The following is a 15,648-nucleotide window of genomic DNA, read 5'->3' on the forward strand; positions in this document are numbered from 1 at the left end:
GCGCATTTTGTGGATTCTGTTCGAGTCGCAACTGTAAACACAAACAGCAAAAAGTGTTGCCTACTTTTCAGCGCACACAAAGCCAGGTGACCACAAAGCGTGCGCTGTTATGCGTATGTGTGTCGGTGTGTGTGTGTGTGTGTGTGTGCAAGGGTGTGTATGCTTTCGGCCAGGCAGCATGTTTTCGGGCACTGTGTTTGCCAATTGACTGAGCAATTTTAATTAAAAAAATGAAATAAATTCAGTATGGGAAAAGCTTAAGAGGCGCGTGAAACTGCCAAAATATATTTAAAACCAAAACCAAAACAAAAAAAACACACACAGTTCAATTTTTTGTGCTAAAGCTTAAATACAATGAACGGTATTCATGACAAAAATTGTTTCGATTTGGGAAATTGGAAACTGATGGATCATTGGCCATGAATTCGGCCAATTTGAATATCAGAATCGCAGTCGATTGAATGAAACTTTAAAGAGCTCTTGCCAGGCACATTGAACAATTGATGTTAAGACTATATTTATATCATTTGATCTCTTTCTCTTTCCTTTTCCTTTTCCCCCTCTGGCAGCACACTTTCCCAACTGTCGCAAAGATTGCGCGCGTACAAGAAGCGCAGGCGCGCTTCTTCGGCAGCTTCTGGTCGTGAGCGACGCGCTGGCAGCGAGGATGCCGAGGACGAGGATCAGGACACACTACGCCGCTGTAAACGTTACAATAGCCTGCCGAAAAACGCGCTCTACACGCACCACAAGACGCTGCACGAGAGTCAGGACGACGATGACAACGAGGCGGCGGATGCGGAACAGGAGGACGACGACGAAAGACTGGACAGACAAGCAGCTAAAACATCAAAATCTTCGTCGATGAGCAAGAGCTGCCACTCTGACACGGAGGTGGAGCCACAGCAGGGCAAACTCTATCACGTGCCAAGCAGCTCCAATCATCAGTCAGACTACCCGCAGCTGCCGTCGGTGTGCACCTGCCCCTACTTCGGAGATCGGCCGCTGCAGAGCTGTGTGAAAACGGCCGAGGTGAAGATCATATCCTCCGCCTTCAAGGTCACCACCGTCACGACGACCACGGCCGTGAGCAGCTCGCCCAGCGAATTGGACCTGCTGCTCTGCAGCGCCAGCAACAACAAGAGCGCCCTCACCAGCAGCGTGAGTGTGGGAGCTGCGGCAGCAGCTGTCCCTGGCGGTGGAGTCGGTGGTGCGTCGGCGAACACCTTGTCGCCCAACTCGGCGCATCAGACGCCGGGCAGCTGCCTGACGGTGCACAGTGATGGCAGCGGCTTTCTGGCCGCGCCCGGTACACCGTGTCCCGGCCGGCGTAAGTTGAGCATCTCAAAGACAGCATCGGTGGTCACCTGGGACTCGAGTCGGCATCGTCGGCGCGGCAGCAGCTTTGGCGGTGCACGCACCTCTCTGCTGCTGACCCCCACCAAGACGGCGTCCAGCACGGCAACAACCACAACAACAACGACACCGTTACGCCGCTCTGCCACCCTGCGGAGCCACCAGAACATGAACTACCAGGGCGGAGGCGAGGGCGGCAAGGCGCGGACGCCGCATTCGTCGCCGTGCCTGCTGCAGCGGCAGCAGACAGTTCGCTCACATCATTCGCGCAACTCCAGCGTCATCTCGCGCAACTCGTCGCGGCACGGCCGCATCATACGGCTGGAGCAGAAGGCCACGAAGGTGCTGGGCGTGGTGTTCTTCACATTTGTCATCCTCTGGTCGCCGTTCTTCGTGCTCAACCTGTTGCCGACGGTGTGCGCGGAGTGCGAGGAGCGCATCAGCCACTGGGTGTTCGATGTGGTCACCTGGCTGGGCTATGCCAGCTCCATGGTGAATCCCATATTCTATACGATCTTCAACAAGGTGTTTCGTCAGGCCTTCAAGAAGGTGCTGCTCTGCCGCTACTCGAACAACAGCGCCTGGAGGCCCAGCAGATAGCAGACGCCGGTGAAGCCCGGTAAGCTCAAGGCAAACGCCAATCCTCTGACAAATCTCAAGCCGCCACCCATCAAATGCACCGGCGTGGACTTTGCCGATGCCAGGACACACGCTCCACGTCCAGCCTCGAGCCTGCTCAAGGCGCAATCTAACAGCGATTCGACGACCAATCTCTGAGCGCAGCAGTTCGAAATTTCGGCAAGCATCCGCATGCCACATGGCACGCACAGCCCGGCCCGGCTCGGAATCGTGTGTGTGAATGTGTATTGGGGCTTAAGTCTCTAATTAATTTCAAATTCAATTTGCACAGCCATTGAGCACATTTGCCGGACAAACCGAAACCAGACAACTGCTGCTTGTTAACCCACCCGATGGAACAACCACCGCCTAACCGCCAAACATCCCACTAGCATTCGTGCCGAGTCCAGCCAGATGGTCAGCTTTGCCGCCGCAGGCGTCTAGTTCTCTAATTGTGGTGCTCAAGGTGTATTAAGTTTGTCTGCTCAATGCCACGCCCCACAGCGCCTCCATCTCCGCCCTGTGGCTTGGCAATTCCATTATGGGATTATTAAACGAAGCATAGCAGATTTTGCAAATGTGCGTCAAAGGCATTTCAATGCGGAAAATGCAAAGAATCTGTATTTTCCTGCCTCTATCAAGCACTGGGTAGCCCCGAGGCTGATTATGTGCATGTTGCTGAAACTACAGAATAATAGAGGGCAGTTTAGTTGAAAACAAGCAGAGGTCGGGATTAAAGTTTGTTAGTATAGTTATCTTTAAACGTAGATTAAGTAGCCAAGAGTGTGATCTTAGCTTGTAATAAACTATTCACACAGCTAATATCAGAGCCTTTGCATTTCCTATGTACATGAAAATCAAATTAAATAACATTTCAAATAAATTACATACCAATGTTCGTCTTCGACTTGGCCTGTGCATAACATTAGCAGTTCAGCTCAAGCGTTGCCAGATAGTCAACTATACGTCATGGAAAGTGGCTCCACACTGTTATTGCTATTGGTGACTGCTCTAAGTCTCTGTTAACGCTAAGTTATTAAGCCCAAGCCCATCAGTATTATTTTCATGGCGTTAAATTGTTTTTTAAGCCATCCAATTCAATTGCATATTGCCTAGCGCTGTTAGAGTCCATAAATAAGTGCGCCACACTGTTCGCTGCAGTTGTTGTTGTCGCTACAAATTTGATTAGGTAAATTGCAATCAATATGAGCCGAACTTTCGTTTATTTGTTTATTTGGCGATTCTCGCAATTAAGCGTTTAATTTATGGCAAATTTGCGGGTCGCAAATACGAGAGACTTGTCGAATTCACGTACGCAATGTCTATAAAAGAACTTGTCCCGTTGTTGTTGTTGACGTTGCTCTTGTTATTGTATTAGTTGTTGTTGTTGCTGCTGGCATTGAACAGATTGCCATTTTTATTTGAAAAGTTGATTCATTCGGTTTTATTTTCTGTGGCAAAATGAAAAATGTTCAGCTGGTCACGTAAATGGCGCCCCGGCAAGAGGCGACTGCCAGGTCTTGAGGAAGCTGAAACAGCTGCTTGAGGCTGGCACATCAAACAGCAACAACAGCAATCAGCAGCAGCCATAATGAAAGCTATTTGGCTCAGAAAGTTTCAATGTGGGCCAAGTTTAAAGCGTAATTTTGTGATGTGGCTACAAAGTAAGCGACAAATTCGCAGCAGAATGTGAGCTAGAGGGGAGGGAGGCCCGCCAGTCAGAAGGAGCAGGTAATGGTGCCATTAGTAGCACCTACTCACTAAGAGCTCGAAGAACACTTTGCAGCGCGCGCCTCAAACATTTTTAGTGTTTTCTCTTCTCTTTTTTGTGTTTTTTTTTTTTTTTTCTCAACATACTGGCAGATGGAGAAGTTGACAAATTCTTAACGGAGACAACAGACGAGTGCGACAGCAGCGAAACGCGACACTTTTGAAAATTTATGGCCGTTTGATGGCCAGAGGAAATATTTTAGCTCACTTCATTGACGCCGAGTCTGTCTCCGGCTAGCTTAGGGCTTGGGTCGCTGATAGGCCGGGCCTAAGTGTCGCACGCCGTTGAAACTTCATTGAACTTTAATAGCCTGGCCGCAGGGCAAACAGCAGAGAAAGATGAACAGAAATGAACGCAATGGCGGCAATTTCCGTTTCCGTTCAACGTTCGCCTAACATATGTTGCCTTTTAGGCAACTAAAGTATAAAAACACCAACAACAACAACAAATTAAAGTCACTGTTACTTAGCTCAGACAGGGTCTTTCAAGAACTGATGTACTTGCCCTTCCGATCCTTGACTTAAACTGAAAGTATATTAAAATTATTGAATAAAAACATCAGAAATGCAAATCAGAAAGCAAAAACACATTTGATATAAGCTAAGCAAATACGAATTTAAATTTGATAAATGTAAACTGCAATCACAAGGTAAATGTTAACCAAATTAAATGAATGTATTTATTTATTTCTAAGTAGTTAATTAAAGTGTACATATGCTGAATACGCACTGTATTTAGTTCGGGTATACTACTAAAGGGGAGAGCATTGTCACAAAACGCTTTTAACCAATAGCTAAGCTAAGCGAAAAGCATTGCACAAATGCAATCCAGCTAAGCACTGTATTAGAGCATGTACTTAAATGCATTAGTTAAACTGTAAGTAGTTGTGCGGCACTGTGAATGTCCAAGTTTAGGAAACAATTGCTGTATATACAATATACGACAAAAATTTAGAATATATGTAACACTGTCACATACACAAACACACACAGACACAATAAGACCCATAGGGTGTGCTAAATAAATAAATCTATACATATACCCAACTAGCTATGATCTGATTAGTGTAAAGTTAGTTTAGCTATTGAATCAACTTATCAATGTACTCTGAGTACTAGTAGAACCCATTAGAAATCAATGACGACGCATTACCAACAGAGCAAATCTTCTGGTTTCCCACTAAAAACAGAATCGAATTTAACCGAAAGAACTCTTTAAATTGATTCGATAATCAGAAAAGAAACCGCCACACAAGTATTATATATAGCTCAGCATAACTAAGATTCCGAATGACATATCTCTGTGCGTTATTGTTTGATGTATGTACATATATACAAATAATAGTATATTGAAATATATATTAGATTTAACTGCAACCCAGTCAAAGACACTAAAATCTAAAACCATATACATATATTAAGATATAAAATAAAATATATATATATATATATGTTTAACATATATTGGCGATCATGTTTGATGTTTGACTAAATGTTAACTTACATATGTGTGTGTGTGTGTGTTTGCGAAGCCTTTTAGGACTTCTATATTAAATGTGCATTCTATCGAACAATATCAAACACTTGTTTTACTCAAATGCACTATACCGTTTTCCACAGTGCATTGGCTCTCGGCCCGAGCCCAATCAAATATACTATTTGCCATTGTCATGGCCATGCGCTCATTTAGAATTGCGCTCAATTAAGCAGCAATCGAACCAACGAGCGAACCAACGAATGAATGAAAATATAATATATATACATATATATATGAATAAGGAAAATTAATTGGTTGACGGTATGATGCCAGCAAATTGTGATTAAGCTATAAATAAATAAATGTTTGTGGTATCATTGTTCCATTAATTAATAGCTGGTAAGTTATTTAAAATGGCTGGCTAATGAAACTAAACAGCAGTGTGGCCAGATTTTTTATAAATTTACATCAGTTGAAATACTCAAATTCCCTAATTGAGACTTTCGCAAAAAGACGTTTTCCAAGGAAATCAACTTGGCTCGGCTAATTGGACTGCAAATGTAAAAAAAAATTGCTAAAGGGTAACAACTGGAAGCTGACGATATTTAAATTAGCTTCCACTAATTGGGACTTTTAGAGAACTGCATAAGTACATTGCGTAAAACATCACGATTTAAAAACTCTAACAACATAAGCTTTTTACGTAATCCGATTTGCTACGTTTTTAATATACATTTTTAATATGCGGCGGGCTGTGCATATGGCCCAAAGGTCCGCTGCAGCAAATAGCAAATAAAGTTGGCCAGAAGTTGGAGAGGATCATCATTAGTTAAATGATAATTATGATAATTATTTGACGGTACTTGTAAAATTAATGCACGCTAATGCCCCGCAAATTTGTGAGCAACTTCTGGCTAGCCAACAAAAACAAATAAAAAATACACAAAAAAAAAAAAAAAAAAGTAAAGTAAATCCCAACAAAGTGGCGGCCAAAAGCCATAAAAAATGAGCAAAGTCCAAAAATTGCGACTACTCAGCGCCTCTTAATTCTATTTCAGCTTTAAGAGCCTCGTAAAGCACAGAGCCCGGTCCATGGGGCCAGGCACAGCTGTGACCCCAGCGCGAAAATAAAGTGGAATATCCTTCAATAAACGCTTCTCTACGGTTTTCTCGATGCTGTTGCTGTTGTTGGCGTTGTGAAGGCAACTTCAAAATTTGTGCTCAACTGCACCTCAGGGCAGGCACCACCAACAACAACAACAAATTGAAATAAAAAGTCTGGAGTGCACTTTTAGGCATTCTCCTTGCGAATATAGCACAGAGCACCTGGGTAACTGAATGCAAATACAATAGTTGAGCAACAAATTAGCCATCAGTTACCATAGTACTTGAGGATCAGGTATCAAGGGAATTATAATGGCAAACACTAATTGAATTCCTGCCAAATCTCATAAGCTCAACGTTGTGCAATGCAATTCATACTGCACTATAAGATGCACTTCTGCATGAATACACATACATGATGTTTGTATAATGTCGTGATTTTCGCATACTCAGCACACACATACCTATCTTAACTGTTATTTACATTTGTGTACAGGCGAAAAGAAAACAGCGTGAAATACATTTGGTTAAATTGCATGAAAAGTGCTTAATTAACAAAAGAATTAAAGCTGCAAACAGAACTAAGAATCAATGCTCTGCACATTAAAGAAAGAAAAAGAGAGAAAGAATGAGGGCTCGAGAGATAGAGAGTAAGCGTGTATAGATCAACATAATTAAAACTTCAGTCAAGCATATTTATTTCCATATTATTTCTACATAGATATTTATTTACTTATATAGGCAGAGAAAAATGTGCAGGGCATTCAGCGACTGCAGTTGGCCATTTGAGGCAATTTATTGTTTGTAAAGAAAAAAAAAAATCGAGAGAATAAAATAAATGAAAAGGCAGATATCTATATATCAACTGCAGGAGGTCCGCTTGGTAAGCGAGTCCTTGTTGTGCGCCCGATTGCATTGATTTATGGCCAAAGCTGCTTGTTGCGCATTTTATGGGCTATTCGATTTTGTGTCTCCGCAGCAATGCAATTCCGTTGCACTGGCAAAGCCGCTTGGACTTGAGCTTTGGAGCACCTACATACATACATACATACATACATATATAATAGCATTATGCCAATCACAATCAAATATGCAGATAACGCCCAGAGACCCAAAGCGAACAACAGCAATCAGAGCAGTCCGTTGGCATGATGAAATTATATGCTTGCATTTCAACGCGCTTAGCAAATGATTGAGCACACACACACACATACATGTATACACATACATGTAGGTATATCTGTCATCGTATTTAGCATAGGGACATTCAGCTTAAATGACCTTCAGGACACACACGTATACAGTCACTGCAGCTACCTGGCTCACTCGATGTGAAATTATATATGCTTTTGTTTAGTCATTTCAATTGTCAAAGTCAATTTGTGTCTGTGTGTGTGTGGGTGTTTGTGTATATGTCTGCTTGTATTTGTGAACATCTGCAGGGCACAGTCCTGCTGGTTATTTGCAATTTATGACAGCGACTAACTGACAAAAGCATTCCACACAAACAATAACAATAAGCATACGCATATTACGTATACGACATGTGGCTCTGGCCAATTAAATTTGATACGCCCAGTAGATACTACATCAAGTTTTAGGCCAGCATATTAAAGCCGGAATGGCAAATGTAATATTCACAGGTAAAAGGTAAATTCAATTAGCCAAAAGGCATAACAATAAGCAGCCCTTTTTGACTTGGCATATGAGCTCGTCTAATTTGATTATATGACAAAATGTGAGGCAATGGGAGATTGTGTGAATATTATTTAAGTAACCTGTCAGCACAGCATGTGAGCGGCCTGCATCTCAAATAGCAATTATTGAGTAAGGAATAATGAAATTAGTCCTGAATACGATCAATTAGACTTCATCAATCTTACAAATGCAACTAGGTGGCAACGTTTAAAGTCAGCAAGTGTTGGAAAATGGAAACAGAAAATGGGCCTTCCCTTACTGACTCATTCAATTGTTTATTTGGACGAAAGATTATATCATCGGAGGATGTAGATTACATTTTAAGAAATTCTTATTATTAAAAATATGTTTTAACAAATTTTAATCCCATTTTTAGACCACAACTGTTTGATTAAGTAGCAGTTGCTACCTATATACATGCCTATAAACAGTTATTTCGAAAAGTTGAAATACTCTTATTGATTTTTAGATAACTGAGGGCAGCTGGACTATTTCGGTTCGCTTTCAAGTTAATAAAGCCCAGCTCATTAGAAGATTCTGTCGAGCAATGCCATTAAATGAAATTGTTTGCTGACTGTTGTACGAGTATTTTGATATATGTATGTGCTCGTAAACTCTGGCATTACAACGCTTTGCTGACAGTGATTTTTCGGTCTAAGCTGGAAGAGTTGGCGCAATTTTATTGATTGCTTTCAATTAAAATGCCGCCAGCTGTCACTGCGAAACGCTGAAGCGAGATGCCTTTGTGTTAATTTAATTTGGCGGATACTACTACTTCAAAGTTGTCGACAGAAGATCCCAGCCTGCAGCGCTGGCTCGTCAATGGCAAATGCCATGCGGGCCTAGATATTTGTCTGGCTGGCTGGCTGGCTGGCTGGCAGGGTGCCAGGCTGCCACAGCATTGACAGACAGCTGGCATTCGCTAACCAAATAAATGGCCTCAGCCACGGCGAGCAGAAGATTGTTATTCATTCACTCAACTTTTCAGTGAGGCCAACTCGAAAACAAAACAAATTAGTTTATAAACATATTTTCGCGCATTTCTGCGCCGGACCGCAAACATTTTGTGTTTCCCATGAAAGACAGCCAACAGGAACAACAAATGAATTTAGCAACGGGCAATAGCTGCCAACTACATACACTACACTTGTAAATTGAATATGGTCTAGTAACTAATTAAATTCAAGCCATTCAATGATGTTCGCCCTGCGTATTGGGGTGCAGCAGATGTGATTGGCCATTCTGTATGATTGCTCCATTCGTCAGTTTCCCATTTCGCTTCGATTATTTGTTTATCAAGCAATCGCCATGGCTCTCCATTAAAGTCTCAGCTTGCAGCTGGCAGCTCAGCATGCACAAGTCCTCGGCCTTTAATGTTGAAGCATTTCGTCTCATTATTGGCATCATCTCAATTGCGACTTGGTTGGCATGGCTGCTGGTTGCCGTTGCTGCCGTTGCTGCCATTGCTGCCATTGCTGCATGGATGACAGCGAAATATGGCAATCACATTTATCTACAGCTGCTCTTGTGCACTGTGCTTATCAAATAGCATGTAATATAAATGTACCTGGCTCCCCAACAGCCTGGCTGCCTGGCTGCCTGGCTCCATGGCTCGCCGGCAGACACGCATAAAGGTAGTTAGCCGGCAAAGGAACAAATCGACAAAGTGAAAGGTATTTCCGGAAACGACACGAAACACCAAAAAGTACAATGAGCAAAAAGGTAATAATCCAACAGACGGGCAAAGGCAGAAAAAAATATGAAACGTGTGGGGCAATGCTAGCAGATACCCTGTAAAAACAGAATTTGTATTAAAAATTAAAAACAAAATTTTTAATGAATATAGTATAAGCCTTTAAATACAAATAAAAATAAAAAATAAAAAAAAAGAATAAATAAGGATAATAATATATAATATTATAATATATATATACAGCCGAGTCCTGATAATTCGCAATTTTTTTTTATTTACACAGAAATTTAAACTATTCAGAATAATCGAGAACCAATTCGATTTTTGATTTCACGGGGTACAAATTATCGAGCTTTGACTGAACTAATAAATAAAGAAAATAAGCAAAATTATATATAAAAGCAATGCCTATTCTAATTTCATCAACTCAGAGCTTTCAAAGCGGCAGTCAAACTCAAGTCAAGTATACCCTACTCAGGCGCATTTTCAATGGGTATTTCACCAAAATGGTAGTACGTGGGTGCCTCAAAATAGGCGGCAACAAAAACAGAAACAAATGACTCACTATAAATACGCGTGTTGCCAGCACACTTACACACATTCTCACACACACACACACACACATTCTCACACAGTGACACAGGCATACATATACATATATTTATGTATGTGTGCGTGTGTGCTGCTGTCTTTCACAGTATGAAAAATACAAAGCGCAAATGAGTTGAAAACTTTTCCATAAGTTTTCGTACGTGAGTCGCGCAAACAGCAAAATTAAAGTCGACTTTTAGGCTGTTGGCAAATCTGTAAAACTTTGCTCTAAAGATAGACACCGCGTATGGCTTGGCTTGCGCCTGGATTCTCCTATTTGTTATGGCACTTGAGCAAGCAAAATAAGTGAATAAAATTGCTTTTGGCTACTCTCAGTGTCACTCCCAGCATTATTATTGTCTAGGCATACGAATGACTTTAATCATGAAACTTTAAAGGGAAATTTCTGACATTCGTTGCTATATAGTCTTCGATTGTGGAGGGCATTAAATTTTCGACTTGTTTTTCGCCCAGTGACTCGAGGTTCTTATCACAGATAGGCCTAAGGCACATACATACACATACACATACACATACACATACACATATGTATGTATTTATGTATATGCGCGTTAGCATTTGGACGACATCCCCCACGCCCACACGGCCCATTGTTAAGCAAATACGTTAGCGAGGCGGAAACGTACGTAAATATTATTTGCATTTTACTCTGACATGTTTTTAATGAGCTAAATAAATATTAGCAGAGCCCAACAATGGGGTTAAGCACAGAGGGTCCTACGAGCCGGCGACTGTCTTTTTGGCTGCCAGCTTTTGTAGCAGCGTCAGGAAGCTGAAGGCCTGTGTGATAACCTAGAAGCGTTTAAAACTCTAAAGTCAATGAGGTCCACTCACGACTGTCATCTGATATGCTCACCAATCGGAGGCGAGTTATGTCCATAACGTAGAACTTGCCAGCTGTGACCTGCACGGCCCGATGACTGTTCACCAGGAAGATGAGCACGTCCTGGCGCATGGCAGACGCGTGCTGCCACCAGGCGCCACGGCCAAAGGCCTCGACCACGCGTACGCTGTGCCGCCGCAGCAGCTCACCGCAGTAGGTGAACATCAGCAGCTCGACGGTGGTCAGGGACAGATACTGCAGCTGATTGATCACACGCATCGCCTCCCGGGAGCCGGACACGCCCACGAAGACGAGCAGGCACAGCTGCAGCGTGATCTGCAGCGACTTGAACAGGCAGTACGGACTAAACAGCTGCTCCATCTCCGCGGCGCAGCCCAGTATGAAGCGATGTAGACGCACGCACTCCACCAGCGCCTCATGGGCGGCCTTGGTCAAGCTGAGCGGCGACTGACGGCCTGTCGACTCGAAGCAGCTCAAATCCGTCGCATGCTCCTCCAGCACTGCATATTGGCCACGCTCACAGGTCGCATCATCGAGCAGCAAATCGCGCTGTACAACACTGGCAGGGTGAATATATATGATTGTGTAAGCAAAAAACTAAAAATAGTAAACAAATCCAGACTAAACCAACAAATCTACCTCAAAGCCTGCAGCGACTCGCCTGCAAGCAGCCGAGCGTGTGCATCCAGATTCTTGAGGCTGCAGTAGAGCACGTCGAACTGGCCGAGCAGCAGGAAGGAGATGGTGACAAACATAAAGCCGCCATAGGCGAACACGGCGCCCACAATGATCTGGCCATAGAGCTGGGTGGCATACACCAGCGAGTAGAAGCGCTCATCCATGGCATCGAAGGGATACCAGCAGTGCAGCGGCAGCGTCCGGTTGCGCAGCACCAAGGGCGTGATGCCCCAGGAGATGGTGCCGCCCATGCAGGCTGCGAGCCAGACCAAGGTGACGCTGCGAAACCAGCGATAAGTGGAGTGCATGTTGACAAAGCTGACGCCGGCGAGCGAATGATGCCGATACTCGTGATTGATGTGCGACAAAAATCTCAGCATGCGCTCGGAGCGCAGGCACCAATAGCTGGTGGCATACACCGTGAAGAAGTAGATGATGGTCATGGTCAGCGCATCGGTGATGTCCTCCAGCTTGCCCGTGGGCATCGCATCCAGTGTCGTCTTACAGAACAGCACACCCAGATGCAGGGATATGAAGAGCACCAGCAGGCAATGTCCGATGGTGAACAGCCGCAGCAGAGATTGCAGCCAGTCGGGCACCCACGCTGGCAGCGACGGCACCGGCATCATTCCAATGGCCCATTGGATCTTCAGGTGGACTCCGAACAGCTGTCTCACCCGTGGCACGTCCAAATCCCTCGCGGCATAGCCGACATTCTCATCGGTGCCGCCGTGGAACTGCAGACTCGCCATGCCCTCAGCTCTTTGTGGCTCAACTGCTCATCTCTATGTGGCTCACAGCTATTTAAACGAAATTGTGCTGCACGGAAAAAAAGGACCTCGAATGGGCGGCGGGAGAAGCCTAATTTATGCATTAATGAGCTTTTAAAAGTTTTCAGCCAAGTGTCGCGCTTTGCGAGTCCTAATTGTTATTGGTGGGCGTGGCCAGGCGCTAAGTTTTGGAAAATGCTTAATTACCCGCCTGAAGTTCACTAAATAGTCGTCGTCAGAGAGCTGTTCCTTAATCACTTTGTCTTTGTAAACCGGTAAAAACATTTATAGGTATTCTGTAAATTAAGCTGGGGGAGATTTCTCTGATAGCATTAAATAAATAATGGTATATATACAGGATATCTAGTTATATTGAAATAAAAATATATATAAGACTCTAATATATGAAATATTTAACAAATGTATAGGAAATTATTTCATTTATTATTTTCTATAAATGATTATAAAAGGGTTTTTAATCGATAACACTAAGTCAGAAATAGTTGTCGATAAACAAACACGATCTACGCGTGCTTCACATAAACCCAAGTCTCTAACTCCTCTAGGTTCTGAGATCGACATAACGACATATCACCTTGCCACGCCTTCTTCTGCCTAATACGTACATATCAATAAAGGCATTATATGACATGATTTGCCATTTACAATAGATTTTAGAATACAATGCAGAGATAATCATCATATAGATGTGTGAAGAAGAAACTAAGTATACATACATACATATAAGTTTTTATTTATGAATATCTCAGAGATGGCTCAAACTATAAGGCCTCGAACTAATTTCCGGTTCAGTTATATTTTTATATATTCCCCAAGTTGATTTAGCTGAGTGAGCTATTAAAACGCTTGAGCGATGGCAATTAGCTGTGCGATGAGGCGGGAGGGCAGAGTGAAGACGAAGCCAGTTTTTGTTGACGTCAGTGGCACCTGCGACAATGACAATGCCTTCCATATTCAGCCAGCAATTAGCATATTAAATGCCTGACTTGTTGCACCTGTTGTCGTGCGAAAATCGTATAGAAAGCTACAACTGTTGCAGCGCGGCTGTCAATTAAATTGATTGCAACGAGCGCGTTACAAATATTTTATGGATTAACAGTTGAACATGACGAGCATTTAATTTGCGTTTATTCCATTTAACAGCAAACCGAGCGGATAACCGCAAAGGCCAAAAGTTAAGGCCAGAGCTAATCCTTTATGCATATATTAAGGGCAATGTGAAGGGAACTAAAATTGAGAGATATGAGACAGGCAAATGCCAAATGACAAACAACTGGATTAGCTGAAGCAGAAGCCCACAACAGCTGCGCTCATGGGAATCAATTATCTGCAATTGTTATTATTTATTGAGATTTATCAACAATGTTGTTAGGCAATAAATTTGCCTGTCGCTCATTAAAGAAATCATTGGCAATTTCTGTTTTCATTACTCGCGGCTCGAGTGCCGCGGGCAATTAAATAAATCAGACCCCAGAAGTATGCAACATAATATGCGAAGCGCTTGGCATATTGCGTATACGACACGTGTGCCGTCGGCATAGAAAGTGCCGCAATTGTTGTCGTTGTCGTTGTTGTCGTTGTTATTGTTGTTGTATCATAAAAATTATGCAGATTAAATGTGGCAGCAACGTTTTCTTCTTAGGCAGCCATATGACATTAAATTCGCATAAGGCAACAGCAGCAGACGAACCAGCAGCAGCAGCAGCAGCAACAGAAACAGCACCCACAGCAGCACAAAAGATGTCTAAATAATAAAAGGAACTCGAGCTGTTGGTACGACGCACAAGTTGATTGAATAAATCACAGCAGGTAGACTGTAGCATCTCCTCCAGAGTCTTATCAAAGGCAACAGCAATGGGCGCCACAAGCGAAGGCTTCACATTTAGCTGAGTGGCATGCAAAATGTGTGCTCAAGTCCAGGCTGAGCTGACTGACGCGTTCGCTGTAAACTTTTTACAGCCCGGCAACAATTTGGCCAAGTAGCTCTAGAGCAGACGTTGTTAAACACGGCCAGTCGCTTCATCCGCTGCTGCTGCTCCTACTGCTCCGGCTGCTGCTATTGAAGCTGCTGCTTTTCATGCCTCATTATCGCAAAAGTGTGCAACAATTTCGTTCCGGCTGCAAGCATGAATTCAGTGCTCGTGTCGAGCGTAGGCGAACAAAAATTCAATTAGTTTACATTTGTACTCAAACCAAAAATTTGTACTTTGTTGCGCGCTCCTCTATACGGCAACAACAACATCATCACTTAACAGCTAAAGCTGAGCTATCTGAGGAATTTCCATTGTTCGAGCCTCGGAAAGCTTATTTGCTGTTGACCAGCGCGTCGTATACACAATTTAAAAGTGCGTATTATACAAAATAACAATAAAAATTTCGTTTAAAAGTACTGCTAGAAGAATTCGTTTCAATGTGATATGAAAATCAATTTTTTACTCAATTTGTTGTCAACAATTCCTGTGAAATTATTGCCGCTGGCCCACCTGCCGTATGCGCAATTTCAATTTACATGTACATATAGCAAAAGAGAGAGAGAGAGAGAGTAGGAGATACAATGCTAGAGGGAGTGTGTGAGAGAGAGGGAGGGAGAGAGCTGTTGCTTTGTATTTATTGCCAGCTGCAAAAATATTTGTAGAGCTTTATTCATCAAAGTGAAAAGCCCCGCTGCGCCTCACACAGCCGATGGCCTTGCACTTTATGCAGCAAACTTTTTAATTAATTGCACCGGCCATTTTCGGCCATACACAGGCTAGTCTTTAATTGCAAATGAAGCCGAGCTAGACGAAGGGCCAAGGGTAGTTGGGTGGCTGGCTGCAGTGCCAATGGCTTTCACATTGGACCCGTTCGACCACACGAACACGGCTAATTTGCACCGAGCGCGTGGTCACAACAGTCCGCGCAGCGAGTCAATCAGTAAGTCATTTGTATGCGTGTGTAGCCTGGGGGGCTCGGCGTGTGGACGGGAGATCGGCGAGTGGCTTCACGCAGGTGGAAGGGGCTGTTCAGC

The 15,648-nt window shown here is 43.4% G+C and overlaps 2 protein-coding genes across 2 annotated transcripts in view; one reads left to right on the forward strand and one right to left on the reverse strand.

The window, feature by feature from the left end:
* 5-HT2B (5-hydroxytryptamine receptor 2B) overlaps nt 1-4,988 on the forward strand; it is a 50,383-nt gene extending 45,395 nt beyond the window's left edge. Inside the window, exon 7 of the mRNA XM_030384566.2 lies at nt 570-4,988. Coding sequence (XP_030240426.1) covers nt 570-1,956 — 1,387 coding nt within the window. The 3' untranslated portion in view covers nt 1,957-4,988. The remainder of the gene's footprint in view (nt 1-569) is intronic.
* A 5,960-nt stretch (nt 4,989-10,948) lies between these two features.
* Or85e (Odorant receptor 85e) lies at nt 10,949-12,921 on the reverse strand. The gene is made up of 3 exons (XM_018111723.3): nt 11,812-12,921; nt 11,185-11,731; nt 10,949-11,120 (listed from the first exon to the last, which is right to left on the reverse strand). The coding sequence occupies exons 1-3, from the start codon at nt 12,600-12,602 to the stop codon at nt 11,046-11,048; spliced, it is 1,413 nt and encodes a 470-aa protein (XP_017967212.1). The 5' UTR covers nt 12,603-12,921; the 3' UTR covers nt 10,949-11,045.
* Between the last annotated feature and the right edge of the window lie 2,727 nt (nt 12,922-15,648).

This window comes from Drosophila navojoa, chromosome 2 (genome assembly GCF_054131105.1).
Source record: "Drosophila navojoa isolate 15081-1374.11 chromosome 2, UAZ_NAV_1.0, whole genome shotgun sequence".
Classification (NCBI taxonomy): domain Eukaryota; kingdom Metazoa; phylum Arthropoda; class Insecta; order Diptera; family Drosophilidae; genus Drosophila; species Drosophila navojoa.